General features: G+C 42.1%; 1 protein-coding gene across 8 annotated transcripts in view; it reads left to right on the top strand.

Annotated features, from left to right (window-relative positions):
- Nucleotides 1-24,306, top strand: part of LOC100119646 (small conductance calcium-activated potassium channel protein) — a 152,279-nt gene that overhangs the window by 83,086 nt on the left and 44,887 nt on the right. For 2 of the 8 annotated variants that reach the window (XM_031929397.2, XM_031929398.2), the window contains exon 1: nt 14,570-23,745. The exons of 4 other annotated variants lie outside the window; for them this stretch is intronic. Coding sequence is in view for 1 of the 4 variants with exons in the window: in XM_016985062.3 (XP_016840551.1) it covers nt 6,745-6,747 (3 nt within the window). In the remaining 3 variants the exon portion in view is untranslated. Of the gene's footprint in view, nt 1-6,077; nt 6,748-14,569; nt 23,746-24,306 lie in introns of those variants that run through there. 2 more of the 8 variants (XM_008215398.4, XM_016985062.3) reach the window with 2 other exon arrangements.

Here is a 24,306-nt window from a genome sequence, read left to right as displayed (position 1 = left end):
TGTGCATAAGCTTCTATTACAGTAAGCGGTTATTTAGCAGTTTTCAAAGCGGTTCAGTGGCGTTATTGGTTAAATAAGCCATTGCTAAGCCATTGAACCGTTGACATTTCTACCAGGGCTCGTGGTATTTTTAAGGCATGAAAATATGAAAAATGTTCTTTCAAGATCAATAAACGAACGCATACGCTTGGCCTTGATTTAGGATAACGCGTACGATTTTGTCGATTTTGAAAATGTGAACAAAGAGAAATTGGAATTTACGATTCTGGGTGTATTTATTATAAGCAATTGCTTAAGCAGCTTTAGCGTATAGTTAATAAACCAAATATTCTGAAAATTATAAAATTTGAAGTGAATTCAAGATTAATTCTACCTTTAATAATCAATGTACTCTTTATCGAGTTTAAAGTATTTTACGTACCAGTGATTTATCAATTAAAAACTGAAATCAACTGCCAGAAGCCGAATAAAATACATATTTTATTTTCAACTTTTCACAGAAATATATGATTGATAAATTAGCTGGCCTTAGAAAAGAGAAATTGTAGTTCGAAAAAAAATTAATTGAAAACTATTATCCATTTAATCCTGAAAACAATCGAAACATCGAACAATACATGGCTTAATCTTCGCAAACACGAACACCTTAATTTCAACACAATAGCCTCCACGAATCCCAAGATTTATCTCCACACCTACATGAATATGCCTAACCCCGCGAATAAGCACTGGAAGCCTCTGAAATTTTGGATGTTTGCAGCCTCCCCTCCAGCAATATAATGGGGTTGAAAATTAGGTCGGACGAAAGCTCTTTTCGTGCTATAATACCTATAAAGCTTTTAAACCAATTATTCCTGTAGCCGTAAGCAGCGATTCTCGCCTAGATTCTAAAATTTTGGCAAAGCATCTATGCATTTGCTACTGCATGAGATAAATCGCGGAAAATTTGGATTTTCTGCGACTTTTTCTTTTCGAAGAACTCTCGGTTTTGTATTCGAAGAGATTTAAAACAGCTTCTCGGTGGATTACTTTGAGGCTCATTGCACATTCAAAGCGTAACTGAAAATTTGATTTAAGTTGCAAAATTGTGAATTTTCCCTTGAAACTTGGCCGAGATTTCCCTGTTTTCGCGGAATTGGCTTCGTACAGGATTTCTTTTTGAGACGAACTTGTGCTACTTTGAAATATGTGACTTCTTATAACGTGTCGTCTGACATTAATTTTTCGTATCTATACGTGAAACATAATACTCAGCAGCAGCAGCAGTCAGAAACCTTCAAAAATGTTTGTTGAATATGTGATGACCCATTTTTTAACAAAAAAATATACAAAATGCTAATAACAAATATAGTCAATAAAGTCCGTAAACTCTACAAAAAGAAGAAAAACCCCATTTGAATCACCGATTCCTTCATCCCATCCTCGTGCGCGCAAAAAAGGTGAGGAATAATATCCTTTTTCTCAAGGTACACATTCGCTCGCGGGCGGATCGCTAAAGTTCATAGGGGCCGGGAGATTTTCCGCCTTTGAATTTCAAAGTGCCGCAAGGAGCTGGAAATCCTCGCGGGAGTGTCAGTGCGCGCGAGGAGAGATCGCGCGGCCAAGAAATGCCAGAAAAAGGAGACTGAAAGAAATCGGGCTTTCCTTTGTCTTTGAAAGGAGTTAGGATTCTTTTGAAGAGACTTGACCGAGAGAGCTGTGTTTTTAATGAATCCGACGAGGGCTAGGCCTTTAGCGTGATGTTTAGGGATTGATGAGCTTTGTTTGTCGCTACCTTGTTGTTGGTTTTCATAAGAAACATGAACTTGTACAGAATTTGATGTAAAATTAGAAATTTTATGTTGAAAAAAAAAGTATTTTTGTTGAATATCAGAAGTTTGCACTTCCACTCAAAGGCGACGAAGTAACTACATATACTTCTAGTTTATCATTTGTACTCAAATCTTTTTTTACTCTTAAAGCAATGTAAGACTTACTTTTAAAAATAACTGAGGAAAGTATCGGATAAATCGCTGGTATAAAACTTCAAATCATGTATTTCAAGTCAAACCATATTTATACGAAATTCGCATCAAAATAATGTAAATTTTGTATCCAGTCGAAGCATTCAAAATTGGTAAAGAAGAAAGAAAAACACGGTGGCTCTCGGCCTTGTAATAGTTGGCTGAAATTTACGGATTTTCGGTCTCCTATCCTGAACCGAGACAAATAGAGAAACGTGTCCTAGTATCGCAGTGCCGCGATGATTTCGTAATTTTTCGGATGGATGAAGAGGTGTTCATATCTCTTCCGGAGAATTCAACCTGTAAGTCGAGTCTTTGCTATTGTTCTCGTAGCTATAGGCCTGTGTTTTATTCGATCCACCTAAGGAAAATGTTGTAATATACATTGGTAATACAGCTTTTGTTTAAAAGCTCTTCTTTCTAGAAAGTATAAAAGTTCGAACACGAGTTTCCATATTTTTCAAAAAAAAGAAAAAATCTTTTAAAATCGAAACCTTGTAAATGAACAAAGTTTCTCAAGAGGAAGGAACTTTTCAACATTTTCTGGAAATTTACTGAAAGTTACATCGTTAACGATACATTTACTAAAAACTTGGTACACATACAGTTTTGAACCAACTATTATACCAACTATTACTGTTTTATACAAAGGTACAACTTGAAACTCCATATAATGATCACATACGTTAATAGCATCGACAAAATCAAGTATTAAATTCACGACTCTAGGAAGCCATCAAACGTGAAATTCAGTGTCTCATAAAGTAAATCATTAGATAATTTTCTTGCGAAGTAAATTAATGGATTCTGCAATGCAGTGTGTTTGAAAAAGAACCATTAAACGTTTTTAACCGTCTCTAATATAATGGCTTCGGAGCAAACTTTTTTTAAGCCGGGAGTTATTCAAGCTGTACCGTAAACTTCCAAGACTGGGATTTCCCGAGAATTAACGTCTTTCAAGAATGAGAAAAACAAAACTCATCGAGCTAACGATGTCCCTATTTCGTTGTATTTTATCTAGTATAATAACGAGAGAAAGAGGCAACACAAACAACTTTTTACTTTGTAACAAAACTACATTACGTTGGCTGCGACCTTCGATAAAGCTCAGGAGAATCTAATTTATTTTCTTCAGACAGATTTCCTTTTAGGGCAGACAAAGAAGTATAAGAAGATAGAGATATAATACTTACCGTATAACAAGCTCGCCAGGTGTTATTCTTAAGTTTCGTGGACTTTATTTTTATTCCTTTGCCTCTCCATCTCTCCATGTTACGGCCGGCTTTGTGCGGAGAATCGGGAAAATCCAATAACAGGACTAATTCTTGAATGAACTGCAGAAATTATGCTTCAATTAACCACTGAAATCTTCAATTATATGAACCATCCGCAAATAATAAACAACGCGTTGCGGTTTGCTATACGTGGACGCAGCTATACGCCAATTTTAGTTTGCGGTTCGTTTACCATAAAAGATATTTCTCTCTCCCGTTCGCCAAATCATCAAAAACGAAGAAAACTTTTGGCGCCAAGTAGTAAAATGCTAGGTACGGTATCAGCCGTCAATTTTCAGCATCGAATCCAGTCAGCAAACAATTCTCTCAACTTCCGCGACTAGTCCACATGTAGATAAGAGAGCAGCACACAATGCCCCCGCAGAAAAATCCCGAAAAGTATTCCAACGTCACGTCATCACCCCCCACTATTTGCATAAAAAATGCCTTCTCCTTCTCCGCGAGTCACGTCTCTCCGTGCTTACCCAATTGAACAAGAGCAATTTTGGCACCCACACATAGGGAACGACTTTCCGTCGTACACAAAGCATCAGCCAGACACAAAGAAGAAAAAAAGGACGCAAAAAAGAGAGAAGAAAAGTATATACGTACACAGCCGGGGAATGCGAAAGCAGCCAAAGAGATGCACAAGTCCGTACATTAAGGGAGAGGAAGAGAGAAAGAGAGTATCTCGAGTGGTTTATACTGCACTATACTACAGCCCGGAGGGATGAGAGAGAGAGAGAGAGATACGAGGGAAATTATTTTTACAAATGCGCGCGAGACTCGCCTGCTTGTTTGTAGGAATGATAGATTCGAGGCTATGGAGGGGTGTCGAGAGGCTTTCGATCTTTTTCGGAGGTGACGATACTACTGTTGTTGTAATGGGAGAGCTTTAAGAAGCCGATTTGTTTTTTACCGCTTGATTGATCACGGATTCAAAGCTTCGATTATTCAGATATTCGTTCGATGCCTTTGGACATTTTTTTTTGTCGAATGAATGAAAGAGGACTTACAATGTGCATAACAATGTAGAGCTTTGCTTTTCCCATGGTGCCGATATAATATATAAATAGAATGAAAAGAGCAAATACGTTCTCCAAAAGCATATAAAAAGCTCGAAGGAAGTTGATTTCCCGTCTGTCTTTTATTTTTCGCAGAGCCGCTGCACGCATATTCGATTCGCCTCAAAAGATCCCTTTATTCAACGTCAATTACGGTAATTGCTGGCAAGGACATTAACATGTCTCGTAAAACAGAGGCGCGAGACGTGCACTACGTGAGAAGAATCCCGTGAGGGAACTTTTATTCAAATCGTACAGCAGAACGTATTTGTTTTTGTTCATCAATCGAGAAGAAATAGTTTCTAATTTCTCTATGTATACGAGCTCGCCATAACGACGCGGCGATCGATTGTACCCATCTCGCAAGCACAAAGGAAAGCTTCTATATAATATTTCAGCACAAGTATTACAGCATCTGCCATCAATCCGAAAGAAACATCCGAACGACTGGAGAGACGTGTATCTGCACATATCAGAATAGCTGAAAGTCGAAGCTGCATACACAGAAAACAGGGAGCGAGGGGAAGTCGAGACACATAGAGAAAGCTCTCGGGGAGAAAAAGAGAGAAAGAGAGAGAGAGAGAGGGAGTGAGAGAGAGAGAGGAAGAGAGACAGTGGGAGCATCGAAGTGGTAGGGGGTTATAGAACGAGATATCCATCTGCAGCCACGTCTCGCTCGCTCGCTCAGTGGCTTGTGTGTCGACGGGTGAAACGATCGCGTGGCTGCCCTCGGGCAGTAGTATATAGTCCTCTCTCCCTCTCTCTCTCTCTCTCTCTCTCTCTCTCTATCTCTCTCTCTCTCTCTCTCTCTCTCTCTCTCTCTCTCTCTCTCTCTCTCTCTTTCTACCCCACATCATCGAAAAGACGGAGAGCAGCGCAAGGACGTTGCGAGGGAGTTAAGGGAGTAGGGGGTAGCTACTCGGATTTTCTCGGAGGACGTGGTGTAGCCAGCGGGAATTCGTGCGTGCGCGCGCGAGCGAGGAACAAAGGGGCTGAGGTATTGAAAATGAAGGATGGAAGAGGGGGGAGGGGGGCTAAATTAGAAGGGCGACGCAGTGGCAGGCTTTTATGTGGATATGGACTCATTTATAACGATTTCGAGACGGCGTCGCGGTGCTTTTTGTTGTGAATGGAAGCAGAAGCTTTTTTTAGGCCAGATCGGCGTGTTTATTGGCTGAGGAAATATTTTTACTTTCGAGCTAACTGATTTCGACGGTGAGTATTCGATCGACCTACTGTACCTCGATGATTCCACTAGTTATGCTAATACTGGAAGATGCAGGCGAAAGGAAATTTTATTATTTAAAAACACCGTCAGAGGGCACGAGATATATAAAGCGCATTTCCAGGATGCTGTCCTTGAATTGAGCTGGAATCCGAAATAAGTTGTATACCGCGGGCATTACCGATGAAAATAAAGAAAAATAGACCAAATAAAATCAAAAAGATAATAACTAGACGAAAATCGAGATGGAATCGCAAGCCGAGACGAGAAGAGAGAGAGAGAGCCCTTATATTGAAAATAAATTGAAGCTGCAGCATCCGAGGAGCCGAAAATCCCCCATTTCCCAAAAAAGTGTCAAATAAAACATAGCAGCGGTAGTCCATCGAATCCATGCTCTTTCTCTCTCGCTCCCGCAAGACTAGCGCTGGCGCACACGGGATTGCCCCACCACCAGCAGGAAAACTACTACGGGAGGGGAGGGTACAAGGCAGTGGCGCTCGCGCGCTTCTCTCGCCAGTAGTAGTCCTGTCGGGAGCGTCAGGCTGCGCGGACGCGCGCTGCTTTCCTCCTCTCACTATCTTTCTCTCTCTCTCTCTCTTTCTCTTCCTCCTCCTTGCACAACTATATATTCCCCAAGTGCTTCGTCGTCTTCGTCATCGTCGTCGGTTACGCAAAGAGAGCGTGATAAAACAGACGACGCGGTCCCAGGAGAAAGAGAGAGTGGAGAATCGGCTCGCGAGTGCCTCCATGAGAAGCTCTGTGTGGTGCGGTTCAAACATATGCTGTTGGTGCGTTTTGGGTTCTGTGGTGCAGTGCTCGCATGACAGAGAGAGAGAGAGAGAATTGGCTAAAACTCGCTAAATCAAAATTCGCACGTAAGGGATAAAATCGCAATTGATAATAACCACTGCGTAAAAGCTCCCCCTTCCCTCACTAAGAAGCGCGCAAATCAGTGTCGATAAACACCGTCAGTAGAAACAGAACAACAACGACGACAACGACGACGACGAGGAAGAGGAAGAGAAGCTCCATCTAAGGAAAGAGACGTCAAGAGCAGCAGAGCTGGCATCAGAACCGCCGGTATAATCCGGTTGGCCGCGTGCGGGGCTGCGGCGGCGGCCGGCTCGCCGCTGCCGCCGAAAATATGATCCGGCCGGCGCCTTTTCCTGCCGAGTGCCATGGTAATAATACGACAATAATGCCTTCACGTCGCTGCTGCACACCGATCGCATATACGTATTATTATACAAATCCATAATTATGTTACATAACCCAAGCACGACTTTTTACCACACCACCACCGCGAGCTTACTTTGTCACGTATTACATATTATATGTATATATCGAGCTTTCGTCCTGCTCAGCTTTGTACATTGCGTGCGAGTGAGAGACTGAGTTATTTGATGATATTCCATGTACATAGAGAGAGAGAGAGAGAGAGAGAGAGAGAGAGAGAGAGAGAGAGCCGGCTGTGTACACAATGTGCGTGAGATTAGGGAGAAGGTGGCGGGATTAGCATATAGCGTAGCAAGCTTGATTTTGATTGCTTGATGCCGACGCCGTTGCCTTTGGGTTGGACGGGAGGTGAGGCTACGTATAGCTTGTGAATGCGCGAGGGAGAGAGCTTTAGTGGGTCAGTTGTGGTTTTCGGGGAAGAAAGAGTATTCGGGAGGACGGATACAGACTGCAAAAGCTGCTTTCGGGTTTTATTCTTTTATTTTATTTCATTTTTTTTTTTTTTTGTCGAAGGGCAGAACTGTGCTTCGTTGCGGTGTAGCTCTAGTACTCTAGAATCGAAAGAAATTTTAATTTGAACTTGGTCACAGCGGTACAGTACCTAATACACCAAAAACATCGATAAACAAAGCGACGATTCGGGTCGAAATGGTAAAAAACACGATAGAAAGTTTCCTACTTAAAAGCTTTTCTCTATAATCTTATTTCAATCGAAAGTCAGCCTGTTTTCGTGTAAAGCTTTTACGGTCGATCGTACATTATACACAACGCGACACATTTTTACGACGAAATATCGCTAACCCAATCTTCAAATTTGGCTTGAGAATTGAAAGTGTGGCTGTTTACATAAAACAGAGCACGTAACGTTACGTTATGGTAAAGTTTTAATGCAATAGAAACTTCATGAAAGCTACTGGCTTTTTATGAAAAATAATTCTGGGACGATTTCAAATATGCCGATATCTGAAACAATTTGGACGCATTTCTATGAAAATTCGAAATCGGGGCAGCTTTTTCTCTCGGTATAGCTTTATTTCAAGGCTATTCATAATTTATACTCGGAATTTTGCAGTTGAAGGCTTCAAAGCAAGATCTCCATTTCCTTGAAAATCATATTCGCTGTGCTTATCTTTAAGCAGCAAGCACAAATTGAATGTAGTTATATTAATAAGAAAAGTGGCGTGAATACTCTTCGAATCGATAATTAATCTTCGAAATCAGACGAAACTTTGCCGGATCAAAGAACCGCGTATTTCAAACAGTTATAAACTCAGTCAAGATCCTATTTAATTAGATTGCATTCGGAGAACACGCGAGTTTGATATATTGGAAGAAAAAGCTCCGCAAACGCAAATTGGTGCTGTCGGACGGTCGGTTAAAATTTTTAGAGCGTTTCACAGAAGCCGAATGGAAATGCTCGAAGCGTTGGACTAGTCGGTCAAAGGAAAAGAGTTTACAAACAGCTTTTTTTATACTCGAGAAAGGAATACGAGGTCGCACCTTTTCTAAAAAATTATTCTCTTTCGTATCTCGAGAATTAGGAATGTACGTGATGAATTAACATATACACGCATGAACGCCATGGGGGGATGTAGGTTAACACGAAACAGGGGTGAAAGTTTGGGTGGGGTTCGTGCGGTTGTTATTTGCCTTTAACGAGCGGCGCACCTCTTTTTGAGCGCACATAAATATTTCTTTTTCCAAAATGGGTATTCATTAAGAAATATAACCCTTCACACCGAAGAATCGTGACCCAAGGGATGATTCTATAGAAGAAAAGGAATGAATAGTGAATGGCGTTGTTAGTTCAGCTTGTATGGTATCACGGGATTTGCTATAGAAATATATACATACACGCTTGCTAATTGGCTTTCAACAGAATATTTTTTTTATAGCTTTCGAATGTTCTGCTTCATCGCATCCACATGTTTTCGAAACTGTAATTATAACTATATTTAATTAGATTACAATCGCCTGTATATTGATGAACACCATTCGTGGATCAAGTGGATAACTAAAACTATAAGAAAAAAAAAGTTACTCGGCGCCAGCGATGCTAATTTACATGAGTCCCGAACATCGCAACGCATCAATCGCGTACTAGTCGGAATTAGCGCTAATATTATCGCCTCGTTATTCAGACGCGAATTCACTCCTACACACAAAGAGACTCTAGTGTTTTCCTTATTTCATAAGGCTTTCTCTTCAGCCGACGAGTTTGTGAATTTCTCAAGGCTGCCGCGCTTGTTGCGAATATTAGCTTTGTCGGAATTGGATTTTGCGCGCTGGCCAGTTACGGAAGTTCGCTCTCGGCGCTATTTGAGTTGGGAGAGAGAGACGATGTTTCTCGAATTTCGAGGATTTTAAACATTTGCATTCTTGACATTCTCAGTCAGTCGAGACTCGCTGTATAAAGGGTAAACATCGTTGTTTACCGCCGGCAGGGAAAAGGATTCGAGATTAAAAAAGTTGAAGTACCGTTGATGTACCGACGGTTCGGTGCTTAAGTTTATAGGATGAAAGACATTGTTGTTGGTTAATTGGTTGTTTTGCACAGTCGGTGTAATCGAGAAACTGATGTAAGAGGGTTGGAAATTTATTTGTTAAAAAATCTCGAAAAGGCCTAACTTTAAAAAAATTTAAATAATTATTATTCTGTAAATAAGCTCGATTTGAAAAAGATGCACTTTATCCTACAACCCGCGCAGTTATCTGCACCACGTAAAGCGTACTAAACTACATTTCCAACTTCACCCTAATCATCCCAAAAAACTTCTCAAAATAATCCTCATTGCAACCACGTTCCTACGTGAGCTCACGTACTCGGAATGAGCTTTCAATTGACATAAGGTTCAAAAGCTCGACTCTTCGGAGGTTTATCAGCATTAAATTATGCGCGACTTGCGCGTGTGTCTCACAGATCTCTCGGACATTATCTACTTTCGTTAGAAGCACCGGACGCTTGGTAAAAAAATTCCCTCGAGCGCGTATCTCCTCTGCAGGCATTGTGTCTCGCTTATTACTCCTGTCTCGAGTTATATGTGAAGCCAATTTTAAGGCGATCAAGTTTTTCGAGGAGCATTTCATACACGTGTAAGAGTAGCAAAAGCTTGTTGTTTGGACTCGAACACGACATTGTAAAAACTCGGATCTGATATCGCTTACATGTCCAGTTTTTATAATTTTGACAAAAAACGTGAAACGTCCGATGTTTCCGATTCAAATCTATTCGATCAAACGGTAATTACCACCTCCAACTCGAGGTCAGGCTCAATTTGAATTCCGCGGCAACTCCACGGGAAGTATTTTAGAGATTTTACCGCGTGCCGTCAAGTTTTCTCGAACTACATCAAGGGCGTTTTCAACTATTTTTGAAGACTTTGAATTTCGTTGCAGCCGCCGCTGCTGCCTAGAGAAACCGAGCGGAAGTGTCGCCGCGAACCGCATGAATATTCATGGGGAAACAGTTTCCAAATTGAATTATATGTCGGAGCGTATGGTAATTTTTCGCAAATCCTTTCCGCCAGCTCAAACGAATGAAAAATTCTCCGCGAACTGCTGTCTTGACTCTTTTTTTTCCATCTTTATTTTAGAGAAAAAGTTCGTCGCAGGGTGTTTAAAGATCTCTGCGAACTGGAGGAAATATATACGACGAGGACGAGAAGAACTTCCAGCTCATTAAGCCGTTAATGACCAGATGGGTCACTTCGGACCAATAAGGGAGGACATTTTTCACGAGAATTAAGGTCTGGTAATTTTTTAAGAGTGTCAGAAGCATTTCAGCTATGTCCGCTTCTGCTGATAATGATTTAATTAAGGGTACGCGCCCATATTATAGTAGAGAGAGTTTTCAATAAAGTAAGCCTAATCTGCGATAGAACTCTAAAACAACAAACTTCTTATGAAACTTAGCTGAAACAGGAGATTCAAACTTGCTCCGTAAGCTAATATTGAGACAAGCTATAACTATTAGTGTTATATTAAAATCTTACACGAAGAAATAATTATTATCCAACGTCACGACCGACCGAAATTCCGCCTCAAAATTCAATCCTCCAGAAAACTCGTGACACCCTATCATTCTCCTGCCCCTCCAAAAATAAAACACACCTAAATCAACACGATTACTGAGTGGCAGCGTATAAAAACAACGCGGAAACGATACAACAATGGTTCGCTCCCGCAAAAGGGACGCCTGAGCGGCAAAAAAGGCTCGGTCCGCTCGAAAAGCGCCTCATTAACGCTCGAGACTCTCGTTGCTCTCCTTCCGTCAGCTGTCGCGCTTTGAAGCCACGTATATAGGAATGTGAGTGAATAATATATAGTACACATACAGACCCTACAGAGGCAAAGCCGACAAAATGTCCCGCGCCTCTGACTAATTGAGCTCAAAGCTCTGCCTTTTTGCGCAGGACCGGGCAAGAAACGAAGGCTACATTAGGGGATAATTGAGCGGTTGATTGGACAGCGAAGATGCGCGGAAATGCGTTTATCAAAGCGTCTGATATTTTAGAGTAAATCTTCCGGTCGCGGAGGATAATAACTGGAAGGGGACCCGGTTATCCGGAAAATTTGCGGCGATCGATTAAAACGTAATCAGTACATGGCGAACGAGTTTTCAATTACTCGACTGCACTGCATACTCTGCGTGTAATAAAACGATCGTTAACTATGTACGCGTGCAGTGATGTGTGCAAATACACTGCAGAAAAAGTCGACAGTTTTTCCTCGAAACTCCGTTGGACTTTTATATTAACATTACTCGCTAGTGTATATCACTCCCAAAGTTAGGTAATTGAATAAAAAATACCGTGGCTTTACGCGTCTGTCTGTTTATGAAAACTTCATATACGCGACCCTAACTTTTTAATTCCCCTGGAAAATTTAAGTACTTTCGAAACTGCGCAGGGGAGTAAGTCGAAAGGATGCAAACCGCTATTAGGGAGAGAAACTGCGGCTTTATCTACGCATAAGTCGCTGACAAAGGAACTGCGGATTCGACTGCGCTTCCTCTTTAGAGCGGAGATTACGAACTTTGTAGTGGTTTCGGAGGAAAGAATCCGCCGAGGTTCGTTATCCAGGAAATTATGCGAGTAAGAAGTAAGATACCTCTGTGGTTTAAGCTTCGGTCGAGTCTTTACTTTCCATTTTCGCGGGGATTAAACTTTCGGCCATTATATGTCGCTTTAATTATTTTATATACCATTTAAATTTTCGAGTATTATGTATGATTCGATTTCAAACATAAATTACTTCGAATATATGGAAATGATATCTAGAGTAACGAACTAAAATCACTCTACAAGCATTTAAGTACTTCATTCTTTGAAACGATTAAACTGACAATTGATTTCCTACTTCCATTATTGACTCTTCCTCAAACCTTTGCTTATTCTCTCTCTCTCTCTCTCTCTCTCTCTCTCTCTCTCTCTCTCTCTCTCTCTCTCTCTCTCTCTCTCTCTCTCTCTCTCTCTCTCTCTCTCTCTCTCTCTCTCTCTCTCTCTCTCTCTCTCTCTCTCTCTCTCTCTCTCTCTCTCTCTCTCTCTCTCTCTCTCTCTCTCTCTCTCTCTCTCTCTCTCTCTCTCTCTCTCTCTCTCTCTCTCTCTCTCTCTCTCTCTCTCTCTCTCTCTCTCTCTCTCTCTCTCTCTCTCTCTCTCTCTCTCTTCTCTCTCTCTCTCTCTCTCTCTCTCTCTCTCTCTCTCTCTCTCTCTCTCTCTCTCTCTCTCTCTCTCTCTCTCTCTCTCTCTCTCTCTCTCTCTCTCTCTCTCTCTCTCTCTCTCTCTCTCTCTCTCTCTCTCTCTCTCTCTCTCTCTCTCTCTCTCTCTCTCTCTCTCTCTCTCTCTCTCTCTCTCTCTTTTTTTCTTTCTCTCTCTCTTCTCTCTCTCTCTCTGCCTCATTGTCTGACACCGCGGGATTTTTCCACTCAAAATCGTCGGATTTCTCCTCTTTGGTGCATCAATCTTATCAGAGCCTTTCATTATCCATCGTATAAGAATGATTCAATCTTGAGAATCCAACTATCGAAAGCTGATATAATTCTGATTCGGTATACATATACACCAGAAACTTGAAATAGTTTCATCTCCGCCTCCGTCTAACTCCGGCGGCAAAATTAATTCACGATGTATATACATATATATATATATATATATATATATATATATATATATATATGCGAGCTCGCGTGTGGATTACTTTTCAGCAGTGGCGCATAAAATACTTTTTACGACGCCCGAGTAATAACTCCATTATGTTTATTTTCATCGGAGGTAATCATGTCTTAGACATAGTGCCTTACCGCGTGTGGAGAAATTGAAAAGCTCGTCCCTTTGTCAGACGAGGCAATCGATGTCGGGAAAACTAATTTCACGCGGCGAACTTTATTTATTGCCTTTGAGGTGAGAATACAAAAGTGTATTAGGCTAATGGATTTATGGGGACGTTTAGGGTAGATCTTTATTTTGGGGGATGCGTGTAGTGGGATGTTGGACGCTTGAGTCTCAGGCAAATATACACAAAGTCTGGTTTATTGTAAGCTAAGTTTTGTAATTACAATAGAATGAAGTTATTTGTAGTTCCTTTAATTCACTATAGCATTGTTCAAAATATCAAAAATTCAAAATGTTTCGTATCGAACCGTAATAAACACTGTAAAATCCACAAAGTACACCCGCCTGTGTACTCGCAGTACGGCGACGCACGCATCCCTGGGCTAATCCATCAGTATCGATAAATAATTGACACTATCTCCTCGCTACGTGCAGACAGCAGACGCATCGGTTCCAATTCGAAAAAATTGAAAGCCAGCAGCCATATAGAAACTTGCAAAACCTGCGAGAGATGAGATAAAGTCCCTGTGTGCTAGTGAAGGTGAATATTAATCTTGGAACGAGTGAAAGAACTCAGAGTGAGTTCCAACAAAAGGAAAGGGTTGAGTGAGTGAAGGGTTCTTTTTAATTAACACACACGATTTCGCGGTACACAAAAAACACTTGCTTTGGCGTAAAAACCCTCACGGTTTAGAGGGAAAAGCCTCAGCAAGTGTAAGCTTTATTGAAAATAAAGAAAGGGAAACTATACAAATAAAAGAAAGAGAACAGTGACTCTAAAAGAGAAAAAACTCAAGTGAAAGAACGCACGCAAACGCAAAGACACGAGGTACCTTTTCCGCACGCAGAGAGAGCTCTCTTACCGCAAAGACGAACGCAAAAACCGCCGCTGAAGAGGGCGTTGAGCAGGCCTCGTCGTAGTCCGCCGCTGCTTCCGTCCTGGTCCTGGAGGTCTGGAAGCCGGGCCTGGGGAGCGAAAGGATGGTCCGCAACCGTGCACCAAGCGCGCCCCGACGTCTCGGGGAGCCAGACGCTTGGCACGAGGGCAACAAGGGGTGTTGCCGCTGTTCGCTCGCCCCGAAGGAGTCACGTACAACACGTGGACACCTTCGCCAACAAACCTTAAGACTATCGCCTCGAGGCACACTCACACACTCGCACAAATACACACACGCGAACGACGCGATCGCGAATTTTCCGCTAAACACTACCAACACGGCGCAGAACGAGGTGAACAGTGATAGCTCTGAGAAGAACAAGTAAGTCACTGGCTCACCGTCAGAAGACAAAAAAAAAATCGAAAAGCGTAAGGAAGCCAAACGTGCGAAGCGCTAGGCAGTCCGAACAGGAATCCGCGCGCTCGGGCCCTTCGCGCGCTCGCAAGCGGGGCCGGCGGCGCGCAACTCGACGCATGCGCGCGCGCTCTCAACGTCGCAACGGAGAGCGAGCAGCGGCGCGAAATTCAAAAAGCCTAAATTTACACCTACACTACTTGAACGAATAAAACGAACTGAACAGAAGGAGAGATGGAAATCCCCAGGGGATATTTTCGGCGCCGAAAGAATGGCAAAGTTTGACGCGTAACTTTCTATACCCGGCAAAATTTTTGATGGAGGCTTGTCAGCGTGCTTGGTTTTCCAGGAGTAAAATTTCACTCCTGTGGGTGATAATGGCAGTTTTTCGTTGCTCCCACTGGATCGATGTCTTCGCGGGGATGAGATTGCTTAAACTTTTCCGGGATGATCACTCGCGGAAAGAAAAAGAAAGAAAGGTATAGGTTAATGATTTTTTGTGGAAAAAGGCTCGGCTGGGATATTGAAAATCTTGGAAATTAAAATCCGCTGCGCGGCTGAAACGTTATTCGAAAGGCCGAGAAGTAAGTAATTTTCTTAAGAGGCCAGAATGAAAATTATCCCATAGCTGTGAGGCTCTTCAAAGGAAACACATCAAAGCTTCTGATCGTAAGTAGAGAAAAGATATGAACATAATTTGTCTCACTGAACAGCATTTGATAACTTAATAACTCAATTCGACATTTAATTTAGATAACAATTAAAAATTTAAAAGAACCACTCTATAGCACTTTAAATGAGCCTCCAATTTTAACCGACTCTTGGTAAATTTCAATCCCTCCGAAACTCCACTCTTTCACTCTATTAACAGCCTTCACCCCAATTACCCTTCGAAAAACCGGCCCTCTCTCTCTCTCTCTCTCTCTCTCTCTCGCTCTCTCCAAACCCATCCATCCACCCCCGCCATCATAAACAAACGCATCTACCCCTCTATTTCCCAAAGAGACAGCTAATCCGATTCTTAATCCTCGCCCCCACTTTCCCCCTCATACTATATATACCTTACGAAAAAAGAAGAGAAGACAACGCTGGAATCCTTATCAGGCAAGAATAAGGCAGAGAGGCAGGGATGTATGGAGGGAGGGTGAAAGAGAGAGAGAGAGAGAGAGGGAGCGCACGTGTGCGCGCGTCTTCTCGAGGGTGGGGGTGGCGGCGGCGGTAGTAGTAGTAGAAGCGAGAGAGAGAATGCTACTGGGAAGATGCAGCCGCAGACGCCGCCGAGCTGCTGCCCTATTCGCGCGCGTCAACGCAGTGCGGCCGCTTTCTCTCGGATACTTCGGGCTTATATATTGATAGATTTTTCGCTTGTGCCGAGAGTTCAGTGCGTTGATACGTGATTGTGATTTTGATTTTTCGAGGGAGAAACGTGGAGCTCTACTGTGACATTCTCTTGATTTTTTTTTCTGTTCAAAAAACGTAATAATCGTGCGACGTATCATTTGAAGGATCATCGAGATTCTAAAAAGCGAAGGTGCTTGACGAGTTTTGCCCGTGAAGTTTTTAATTTCTCGAATATTCATTTGAATAAATTTGAATGAGAAAACCAAAAATTTCAAATTAAAATCGGCTTGAAGATCGCGATGTACGCGGTAATATAAAAGTACAGCGAGATCGAAAGGTTGAAGATTTTCAGCCATGCACAGAGGTTAATACCGCTCGCAAGTTCGGATTACACTTAGAACACAGTGCCATTCAGCCGTATAGTAACCGACGGATAAGCTCGGAAAGCTTTTGTTGGGTATTTGAATAATTCCGCAATAATGCTATGACAGTGAAAAAAAACAGAGGAAGAAGTTCTCGGTTGCATGGACACTTTCCTTTCACGTGTTCCAGTAGGGCTCCACAACGTCAGAATTAATTTCGCTGCCTCAACAGTGTGCAAAGTGAAAGGAAAAATCATGTGCAAGTGCCTCTCTATGAATTTCACGTGAAGATAGAGAGAAGTGCTGTGCCAAGTTCCGCAAGATCTCGTCATGGAATCTCGTATTGTCTAACCGTAAAAACCATGATCTATAGGCGTTTGTAAGTCTGGGAAATTTTAAACAAATCTGCTAACTACTTTGAATTAGTGCTATGAGGACTAGCCGAATCACGAACAAAACGAAAAATTTTTTAATAATAGCTTCGCTGAAAATTCCATAGTAGAGTAACGCTAGATTAAAATATACTAAGCCGTAATGAACTCACGAAATAAAACAAAAATACATAAATAATAAACCTGTATAAATCCTCGACCTTCTCTACAGCACTCGATGAATAAATAAAAAAAAGAGCGAGAGCAACTGAAGTACCGAATTCAATGAGCTCGCACTGCTATAAATAATCGCGTTGATATATAAAATACGGAAAAGGAGTGAGCGCTCGACAATAATGGATATGCTAATCCGGATTTGCGCTGGCTGGTGCGCAAGCTCGCGCGCCCAGAAAAAAAGTCCTTAAATCGCGTTACTAAATATCCCTCTGGCAAGCTGCGGTTTGCTCCATTCGCGCTAAAACGATCAAGTTCGAGAAGTAAAGGGATTTCCTAAGCGAAACCCTCGATCACTTTATTATTATAGTCAATAAAAATATAGAGTACGCAAATCAGTGGAAAATACAGGCATTGGTCAGACGATCGTTGCCATTGATCGATGCGAGAGGGGATAACCCATACAGTGCGCGCTTCATTGTCCACACTTTGAATGCATATTTCGAAACTTTTACGGTATGGGTCAGTAGGTGAATTGCTTCCGCGCGGGAAAACGACTGTTTTCGAGAGCGAGCTGGTATGATTGTATGCAAAATTTAATTGGATCCGAGATTTTTGAGCGAATGCCGAAACTGATTTTCTTTTTCTGACAATATTCTACTTTTGTTCAGCATTTTAGGTCAAAATATTAGAGACAATTTCAGCGACACTGTAAATCTTTTCCGTACACTGCTTATATGACGTTCCGTAGCAGAAACATCGTTTGCAATTAGTGCACCGCAATGAAGGAATACACCGAAATACTTCCCTCTAATTATCCGTCCAGCACTTCTCACATTAACGCGACCATAAATCAGCGGGAAAATCCCTCCCGCAGCACATTACGAGAAAAGGTATAATATTGCAGGTACGTGCAGATCAGCAGTCTCGAACCACATCTCATCTCTCGAGAAAAAAAAATAAAGCGCGGACGGTCGTTTTTATCTAACTAAAAGTTGGCTTATAAAATAAATCGACGACGAAGTAAGTGTGGGGAGAGGAAGTCGCGTCCCAGAGGAGGAGCCGCGAAGACGTCACCAGAGAAGAATAATACCCACTACTCCTTCTCTCCCTTTTCGACCCTTCGACTCGATCAGATATAACAGACGCGCAGGTCGATATCCAATCAGATAAGGCGTATTCTCCGAGCCGATCCGTTATCGCAATGATATCATGTGCTACGCGCTCTCTCTGTAGTGAGACTAGTCCTAACTGCCGGAGAGATGGTCTGACTACTGCGGGATAGGTTATTTATACTGTAGGAGAAAGCGCTCGAGAGAGAGAGAGAGAGAGAGAGGTGGCGCTATACTGCTGGCAAGGCATCAAGCTTTTTACTGCGTTTTTCCTATCGGTGCGTATTATATATACGTTGACGTCGCGCAAAAAATGACACAGTTATGCCGGGCCGCAGAATAAAACAAGATCGAAGCTTGCAATTTGAGAAGAGGGATGTGTGTGTGTGTAAGGGATGAATCTAATGATTTTTTAAGTGATCGATAAGATTCGAGGCCGGTCGCGAGAGACAAAAACAGCCGCACGTGCTAGTCAGCAGTTTTTCGAAGAGAGTGAAAATAGTTTTGCTAAAGAGAGACGGGGACTTGATACACGATCAAACTACTTTTCCGCGTAAAAAGCTGGCGCGCGAAATATAAATGCAGTCTATATACATATGGTAGCTTGCAAAAGTTGTCGTTTCTCACGCGAAAACGCCCGCAGCGCCCACTTTCCTTTGCAAAACTCGAAACCGGAATGTAAGAAGTTTGCGTTAAAGCGCACGATACGTGCGCGTATTCGCAGCATCTGCCCAGCATATTTACAAAATTTTTCCATCATGGCAAAAACTTTGGGCATTTGAACACTAGCTCGAATAGATCCATTGTTGTAGACAAAACACCATTGAAACCCAGTAAGGAACTCACTACCACTCTTCTTCCAAATTTCATTCGATGTCTATATAATACAAAAGATCCCTAAACACGGCTTCCGGCACGCTCTCGGTTTTTCGTGCGGATAATTTCAGGCTAACAAGGCGCGTAAATATAGGTAGGCATACACTATAGGAGGCATCGCTCCGTACAGCATAGATACATGTATATCCGTGCACGTCGATCGCTGCAAAAAGCTTCCCCGACGAGAGGGATAGCAGGGGAGCAACTTGGCACGATGCCTCATCGAATATGCACCTCTCCGCGCCCGGATGTATCCTCGTATAGTGGGTGTAGTGTATTCGGGAGAAAGAAGAGGCTGTCGAAAGGATGCCGGATTGGTGTATACACAAGATAAATTATTTATCAAATGCGAGCCGGGCTGGCGTTGTTTGCCTTGCAAGACGAGGAACTGCCGATGCGTTAATATACTTATATGCTTGTTAGGTTGGGGTTCGATTTACTAGGGCAAGGTGATAATTACACCGTTTAACGATTTGTTCTAGGATACTCTCTACAATTATTCTCATTTTAATTTTTTCATCAATGTGAAGTAAGATGATCACACCTTACGTATCGAATATTTAAAATAATTTAACCCTCACCTCGAAAAAAACTAACAAGCCAAGCAAAAAAAATCGATCCATGCCTTGCAACCAATTAGCCCCAGGGTCGAGATGACTTTGTTCCTCTCTATCCCAATACACCCGACCCTCCATACTATGTAACAAACTTTCATTTGGATCGGACAACCACTCGACGGCACTACTCCACCCAATCCAACCCCCAGCTGAACCCACAGCCCTCACACACACACATGCAAACCTGCGCCAATTTTTATTCTCTCAGCACTTCTTGACTCGTCACAGCTACACGACACATGTATACATATGTACGCAAAAGTTTGGCGAATGTGTGTCGATAGCGAAATTTTTATCGGTCGCAACTTACGCTCCGATACGTCCTGGCCTCATATAATGGACAGACGCGATGCCGTGTTAGAAATTACACGAGTCAGTTGTTGGCGGGAGTTTCGAGGGCGACAAGGATGTGGTCTATTTGGCTTTTCGGACGGCTTGATTTCGAATTCATGGCGAGTATATGTGCTTATTACGATGCGGAGCTATACGCTGCAGCTCAATCGGTGTAATGAAATTAGGTATGATCGAAAGCGAGAAAAGCAGCTTATAAAGGCTGTTTTCGATAACGAGATTAGAGGTGTATACTTACATCACCATTCTTTATGCATATAGCTTATCATAATCGCTAGTTATGCTGATCTCGTTGTAGTTGAATTCTCCAAAATCTTTCTTTTGGCGATGTAATGTAGCCTGAAGCGAGGAACAAACGCGTGAAATTCCAAACAAGCGAATCAGCGCAAATATTCACATCAGCATTTTCCGCGAAAAATTCGCAGTCAACAGCATCGGCGAATCGAGCTTGAAAAATTTCAAACACCGACTCCGTAATGCGCGAACAATATACACGCAGAGAGCTATGCTCACAGACCTATAAAAATCAATCGAACGCAATCAGTCGATCGCTTGCCTGTACGCATTAAAATTCAAACGCTTTCAAACAAACAGACACTAACTCCCCCATTTCTGCAAGTGGATGTATGTATGGACACGAGGAAAAATTTTACAGGATAGAAATCAGTTTCCGTATACATAGGTCGCGTCGAGCGTCGCGCAATAAAACGCTACTCGCAACACGGATTTCATTTAAATCGCTTCGACCTTTCTTTTTGGCTTCGGTCAAAAATTTTACTCGACATCCTATATTGGCCAGATGGAGACAAGCGACTTATCGCCTACGGGTGTATGTGTGTACATCGTAAAAATGAAAAGGGATTTTTCATGGCTGCGCGAGCATAAGCTATGCTGCTTTATTGAAAGAGGGATACGGCTTTGGATTTTTAATTTCGACGTATACTATTGCTGGGATATTGCGACCCGTTGGCTATATTTGTTTTAAAATTTATATCGATATGCAGGAAAACGTATTACAGGAATTTTCAAAATTTAAATTCAGTTTATATATCGATCGGTGTATATACCTGCAAGCAATATAAAATTCAACGGGTAAAATCGGACGTCCAGAAAAACCAGGCGAGTTCACTAAACAAACAAACGACTCTATACACGGCTATTAAACTTTTTACGGGCATCCCGACTGTCTGCGACGAGATTGATCGCGGCATCCGGAAGTTGCAACGTTTATTGTACCTCATCTCTGCGTATACATGTACATACGACGCTCGACATTTCGACCCTACGTTGCGGCCGCATTAGCGGCTTTACATAATAACCGACAGGTCCATATAGGACGATTTGCATTCGAATTTTCGAATAATCCTCGAGATTTTGCGGGAAACCAAAAGACGTATAGTGTTTTGTCTTAATTAGCGGCGAAAGCACGCGGTGAATACAATAGTTCGATGTTATTTATTGAGGGGAAGAAATCGCGGGGATGTATGTACATGGGGTTGAAATGCGCTGATAATTTTATGCTTCAAAGTCGGCGCTGACGCGAGGGTGAAATGGATTATATAACGAGGCCGCGTTATGGTTGGAGTAGAAGTAAATCAATCGGAAGTATTGTGTTATAATTCATGACCAGCATCCGCAGAACATTAATTTTCCCATTGAAATTGTTTCCGTGAATTTTCTAGTTACTCTGATTGCAAATCATCGCAAATGAAATAACGCGCATAGCTTCAATACTGTTTGCTTAATACTCCTAAGCCTCGCGAAAGAGAACGGACGCCTCGGAAAAAACAAAAGCAACGCTAACTACTGTATCTTCGCTTTTCAATCCAAAGCAAATCAGACAGTGTACATTGTCTAACTTCCCGGAAGATTCAGCTAAGCGCGACCTGAGCCTCTTCCTCTTCTCTTAGGAGAAAAGCCAACGTGGCGCCGCGATAAGAGCAACGCGCGAGCGCGCGACTGTATAACTTTTTAATCCAATGAGGCCGAAGCGGAGGCAAAACGTAGGTATACTGCTCTCGGGGAAAAAGATTAGAGAGGGTACGTGTAAGACGTTGTTGGGGTTCAATATGCTGAGTGAATGTGCGACGGAGACAGGCCAGGAAATTTCTTTCCTATAAATATACTTGATTATTTTTTGTAGAGCTTGCGTTAAGTTTTTCTTTTCCCGGCGATTGGGATGCTTGCCTGCTGTATTTTAGTGTAATTTACTGATATTTGTGATATTTATGATATTTGTGTATATTTATGCAATGATAACACGAGTATTCGAGAAATAAATGTATGAAACTTTGGAGATTTATTTTTTAATCGGTTTTGAAAATTTGCAGTCACGTCAAAAACTTGTGAACGCGCAGAAGACTCATTGAATTTCTGAAAAAACGTCCGAAACGTCAATTTGACAAACAACAGCAACCGAGTTATTCCGAAACCCTTCATCACCCAAATTCACAACAGTCAAACAAGTGTTAGACACGCACTATTTATCAACTTGTAGCTTCCAAAAAAAAACTAAGAAACAATATCTCTTTTCGCAAAGAAACAAATATATATGTATAGGCGTGATAACCGCTGGTCGAAAAGTGGAGCAGCGCCGCGCCGCTGACAATCCCCTTAAAAAGATTACGGATATGTGCATCATAAACGACTAACGAGATAACTGCAGCGCATTCCTTCCCTTCCGACACTAAAAACCCAGAGACCATACACACAGTGGATAAACAAAACTGCGCCGAGTAAACTCCTTCTCTCGCTTTTTTTTCGACTGTGTCTGTCCTTTGTGACGTGCTTTTCAACGCGATTGTGTATGTACATAGACGTATACAGGTATATAGGGAACGAGCTGAAACATGTGACGAAGAGAAAGAACGACAAGTTTGCCCGCGCTGCTTTCTGCAATAAATTTGACGACGTAATTCGGAATGAAAAGGCGGAGATGAAAAACAGTATAGCGTTAGTGCAGGTGGCGTCTGTTTGTTCGCATCAGGAGTACTGGCTATGTATAGGTATACTAGGAATTTTTATTTATCACCGGAAGAGTATACGGTGACGGACGTATAAATTAGCATATATATCTCCTAATTGCGAGCTCCTGTTGCATTTTAAATACAGCCTACTTCGCGAGCTGTATGTATCTATACGAGTGTAAGTTAAACTTGCCGAGACACACGGTTAAAGCGCGGGGTGGGGGAGAGCAAGTTGACGCGCCGGCAAAAAGTTTGGGACGCGCGGAATTTATTATTCTTCGCGCGCGGCATTTGTTTCACTGTGATGCATTGTTGGGAGGAGGGATTTCTTCTTGACTAATGCGAGACGTGGAAGGCGAGAATATACCTAAGGAGACATAAATCTCGGATTGCTCGGCTGTGGCGTGGAGAGAAAGATTTTGGACAGTAAGAATTATTTGCATTTTTTTTGTGGAATGTGATGACGAACGCGTAAATTGACAAATAAACTTCTGCAGCTTGATCGATGTTTAATACATAAATTATAATTGAAAACGCTAAAGTAATCGAAATAATTTAAACGTATTTTAAACGTATCGCCCATTAAAAGCTTGAATAAGCATAAAAAACGCGAGTAACGGCTAGCTCTACACTATTGTAATATCAGAGAGAGAGATAGGCAAAACTCCGATACAATACACTAGAGCTAACTGAACGTACTAATAACTTCTGACGTGCAGAAAAGTGCAAAAATTGCATCGCTGCCAAGTCAATCAGGCTCTGAGAGGCACTAGTGGCCTTCGAAAGAGCTGAATAAGAACACCTTAAGATCGCGGCATCGATTGTCGCGCTTAAGCTTTCAAAATTGCGCGAAAAAAATCAGTCACCCTGTCGAACCTGAGCGTCGGTGGCGGAAAAATGACGCGAAGCGAGCTGGACAGCAACGAGGGCGACGAGCGTCTCCGTCGTCTGTCGATCTCGGTGGTGCGGACACTGTGGGGCGATCACGAGGGCCGTTGCAATAACAAGGCGTGTGTGCTGTGCTTGGCGGCACGCGAAGACGAGCAACGTCGAGCTGCCGGGGCTGGACACTCGGCCATGACGATGTCGAGCTACCGGGCCCATGATCCGCCCGACCACACCTGAGACCACGAGAATGAGCACGCTAGAAAGGTATTATTTCTATTATGGACAAAGCTCTCTCTGTCTCTCTTTTCTTCTTACATGATAAATGACGTTTTTATACTATATACTATACTAACTTCCGAGAGAAATATTATAGTTTCTGTATACTCTGTCTGTTCTGTGTGTAAAGGAAATGGATATTATGGATTTCGGGGAGGACGAGAATTATTTCTTGCATGATGGTTTGTTGATGGTGTCAGTTGTTGGGTTATAATATGCTGTACTCGTTATAGTAATGTCGCTTCTTACGAAGACTGGCGGTTGCACTAAACAAGTTCGAGTTTTGGACCTAGTGAAAAAAATTGATTAAAAACAAGCTTCTCTTCCTAAGCAGTGGCAATACGAAACGATGATTCAGATAAGATTCTGGTGTGTGTAGTTACCCTGATAGAAAATTGACTGGATTTTTCAGTCGATAATGCACAAATATTCGAGATGAATTGTCTATAGTTAACTTTTAGAATTACTGGTTGGTCCTTAAAAATAGTTTAGTACATACTGTTTCATTATACTGAATGTTGATGACGGAATTTGTTGATGTTGATAATG

The sequence above is a fragment of the Nasonia vitripennis genome, chromosome 4, assembly GCF_009193385.2.
Source record: "Nasonia vitripennis strain AsymCx chromosome 4, Nvit_psr_1.1, whole genome shotgun sequence".
NCBI classification, from domain to species: Eukaryota; Metazoa; Arthropoda; class Insecta; order Hymenoptera; family Pteromalidae; genus Nasonia; species Nasonia vitripennis.
This window is presented reverse-complemented; position numbering and strand designations above follow the sequence as displayed.